Raw genomic sequence first — 3374 nt, 5'->3', positions numbered from 1 at the left:
AAATTTTATCACAGACGGTGATATTCGAATTATATCGATATTGAAATTATTTAAAATATATGGTTAATAATTAGCAAAAAGCATCTCTTGTTTGACACATTTTTCTTGATTGTTTTCATGTTTTAAAAAATAAATTATTAAAAATACATATATATTAAGGCTCTTGACGACTCATTATATGGATTTTCAACATATAGATTGATAATGTCAGATACGGGAAAACACAATGAAAATTTTGCAATAAAACAATATTTGCATCTCATAAAGTATATTTTTAAAATATACCGATCCAATTCTCCTTTTATTTCGAAATAGAATAAAATTATATTTATCTCAATTAGACAACTGTATAGTTTAACCTGTTTTTTGGTTAGGCATAATTCAATTTCAAATATATAATTATTTATTAATTACCGAAATAAAACGTGAATTTTCGGAATATTTTACAAATCTATTCTATCGATTGAAAATATTATTTTATTTAATAAATATACATTTTGACGTAGATTTCAAGAATTTTTTTTATTTTTTTTTACTTCTGATGTTACAATCCAAGATGCAGTAAATAGATAAGAGAGAATTATGAATAAAATTAGCCTAAAATTTTTGACAAATTTGATTGTTCAAATAATTTAAGAAATATACATATATTAAATTATGCATGATATTTTTTTACTGGTAAAATTGAATTTTATGTTTTTACTGATTTCATGTAAATTTAAAATAATCTGAAGTATAAAATTTATAAAGTTATTTTGATGCTGTGATAAAATCTCTTAATTTGAAAGCTATGAATATAATTTAAAAACTTAATATTATCTAACACTGTTTAGTCTAGTTTTAAATTGTAAATATCATTGTACAGATATAACGTATATTAAAAATGGAAATTGGTCAAAAACGTCGAAGAAAAGATATAACATGTGTATCTAAACGACATTTGAGGAGATTAGCTGCACAAGAGTCAGACATTGTTTGTAATATTTTTGGATATGAAATTCCATCCCATGATAATGTAAATGATAAATGTACAACAGTTTCCAATAATAGCTGTACAGTGAATTCTGAAATAATTACTATTGAGCATAATAGAGAATGTAATGAAATATTTGTACAAAATGATGATATGCTCAGACAATTTGAAGATAAATCGAATTCACAAGAAAGTTTGGTTAACACTTCTTATTATGAATCAAGTAATGTGGAATTCGAAAATGAAAATATAACAGATTTTGATTTGCAAGATGTTCTTGCTGTCTGGGCTGTACAGCACCAAATTACACATACAGCTTTAACGGCACTGCTACATAGATTAAAAAAACATCCTTGTTTTTCAACATTATCATTGGATGCACGTTCTGTCTTAAAAACACCAAGACAACAAGAAATTCGTACAGTAGTACCAGGATCATATTACCATTTTGGTTTATTATATCCTGTAAAAAACATAATAGCTTCCATAAAGGAGAATGTTAATTGCGTTAACATAGCTGTGAACATTGATGGGCTACCGTTATTTAAGTCATCTCAGCAACAGTTTTGGCCTATTTTAGGCTCAGTTCTTCCGTATAATAACGTTTTCCTAATTGGAATTTACCACGGAAATGAAAAACCAGCAGACGCTAACGATTTTTTACAAGATTTTGTGAATGAGGCAAAAGAAATATGTGAAAATGGCATATATATCAACGGTCGAAATATATCTTGTAGAATTACAGCATTAATTTGTGACGCACCAGCCAAAGCATATGTTTTATGCGTTAAAGGGCATACAGGATATTCAAGCTGTACCAAGTGTACTACGGAAGGGGAATATATAGGAAAACGAATGTGTTTTCCTGAAATTGATGCACCACTCAGATCTGATAATGATTTTGTGCAAAAGAAAGATGATGATTATCACAAATCTGATACAACGTGTAGTTTGTTAAATATACCTTATTTCAAACCAGTTACAAATGTTCCGTTGGACTGTATGCATTTGATATTTTTGGGAATTATGCGAAAACTATTGTACCTGTGGCTTTATGGGGATCTGCGTTACCGGTTACAATACAAAGCTGTTGACGAAATTTCTACACGTCTAGTTACCGAGTTGAAGTGTTACATACCTGGAGAATTTGTTAGAAAGCCTAGAAAACTTGATTGTGTCAAATTATGGAAAGCTACGGAATATAGATTAATAATGCTATATACCGGTCCTTTGGCTTTTAAATCTATGTTTAAAAAAGAAATATATTTTCATTTTATAACATTGCACGTGATCATAAGAATCTTGTCTTCAGAAGAGTTACACGAATATATTAACTATGCGCAAGATTTGATTCATTTTTTTATAAAAACATTCATAAAGCTGTATGGAATTGAAAACGTATCACACAATGTTCACAACCTTGTTCATCTCGTTGATGACGTCAAAAGGTTTGGACCTCTTGAAAACTTCAGTGCATTTAAGTTTGAAAATTACTTGCAAATACTGAAGAGATATTTAAGAAAAGCAGATAAATCTTTACAACAGGTTGTACGGAGATGCATTGAAAAAGAAAAAAACTTATGTGCATCGACAGTTTTATCACATTCTGTTATGAAAAATCCAAAATTGACATCAATACATTGTGATGGTCCGCTTGTACCAAATTGCCGTAGTCCACAATATAAAATTATTCAATATAACGGAATTACATTTAAAGCTGGGACAGTTGCAGACAGTTGTTGTGGTCTGAGTTGTGGTGCTATTGTTTGTATTAAAAATGTGGCATACTGTTCAAAACGCAATACTCTCGTTATTATTGGTCTCGAATTTTTGAAAAAAGAGAAACTATTCAGTATTCCTTGTCCATCGTCATTGCTTGGTATTCACATTGTACATACATATTCAGATTTAAAATCATGGCCATTGAAAAATGTAACTAGAAAATATGTACAATTGCCATACGGAAATGAAAAATATGCTGTTTTTCCTTTGTTACATGGAAAAATATAATTTGTGTTCACTTTCTCAGAATGTCCCAGAAAGGGATTTATGTGATAGTGTTATTTGAAGATGGTCTTCAAATAGTTCCCGACACCTGGTTGAACAAAGATTTAAATATAGCCAAGTGGCCACCTTTTATTTCAAATCAACGTTATGACAAAGCTGTCAAAAATATGGAAGAACCACAATCTACGTGGATGGAACATCCCATTTTACAAACATTTGGAACCTATAGTAAGCAACGATATATTATATTTTTTTGTAACATATTTATTTTTTGCATATATATATATATGTATATATATATATAATTATTAAACTTATAATAAATTAAGTTGTTACATTTTAACCTTGCCACGTGTGTGGGTGTACACACAGCACACACACACACACACACACA

General features: G+C 29.3%; 1 protein-coding gene across 1 annotated transcript; it reads left to right on the top strand.

Moving 5' to 3' along the window:
• Nucleotides 1–689: 689 nt before the first annotated feature.
• On the top strand, nt 690–3004 carry LOC105461942. Its single transcript, XM_011708463.1, has one exon. The coding sequence runs from the start codon at nt 884–886 to the stop codon at nt 2981–2983; it is 2100 nt and encodes a 699-aa protein (XP_011706765.1). The 5' UTR covers nt 690–883; the 3' UTR covers nt 2984–3004.
• The last annotated feature ends 370 nt before the right edge of the window (nt 3005–3374 follow it).

This window comes from Wasmannia auropunctata, unplaced genomic scaffold, assembly GCF_000956235.1.
Source record: "Wasmannia auropunctata unplaced genomic scaffold, wasmannia.A_1.0 LD274472.1, whole genome shotgun sequence".
Taxonomy (NCBI): domain Eukaryota; kingdom Metazoa; phylum Arthropoda; class Insecta; order Hymenoptera; family Formicidae; genus Wasmannia; species Wasmannia auropunctata.
This window is presented reverse-complemented; position numbering and strand designations above follow the sequence as displayed.

What these genes read in the sequence shown, in the direction of transcription:
- LOC105461942 (XM_011708463.1), top strand. Translation starts at nt 884, where the DNA reads ATGGAAATTGGTCAAAAACGTCGAAGAAAAGATATAACATGTGTATCT.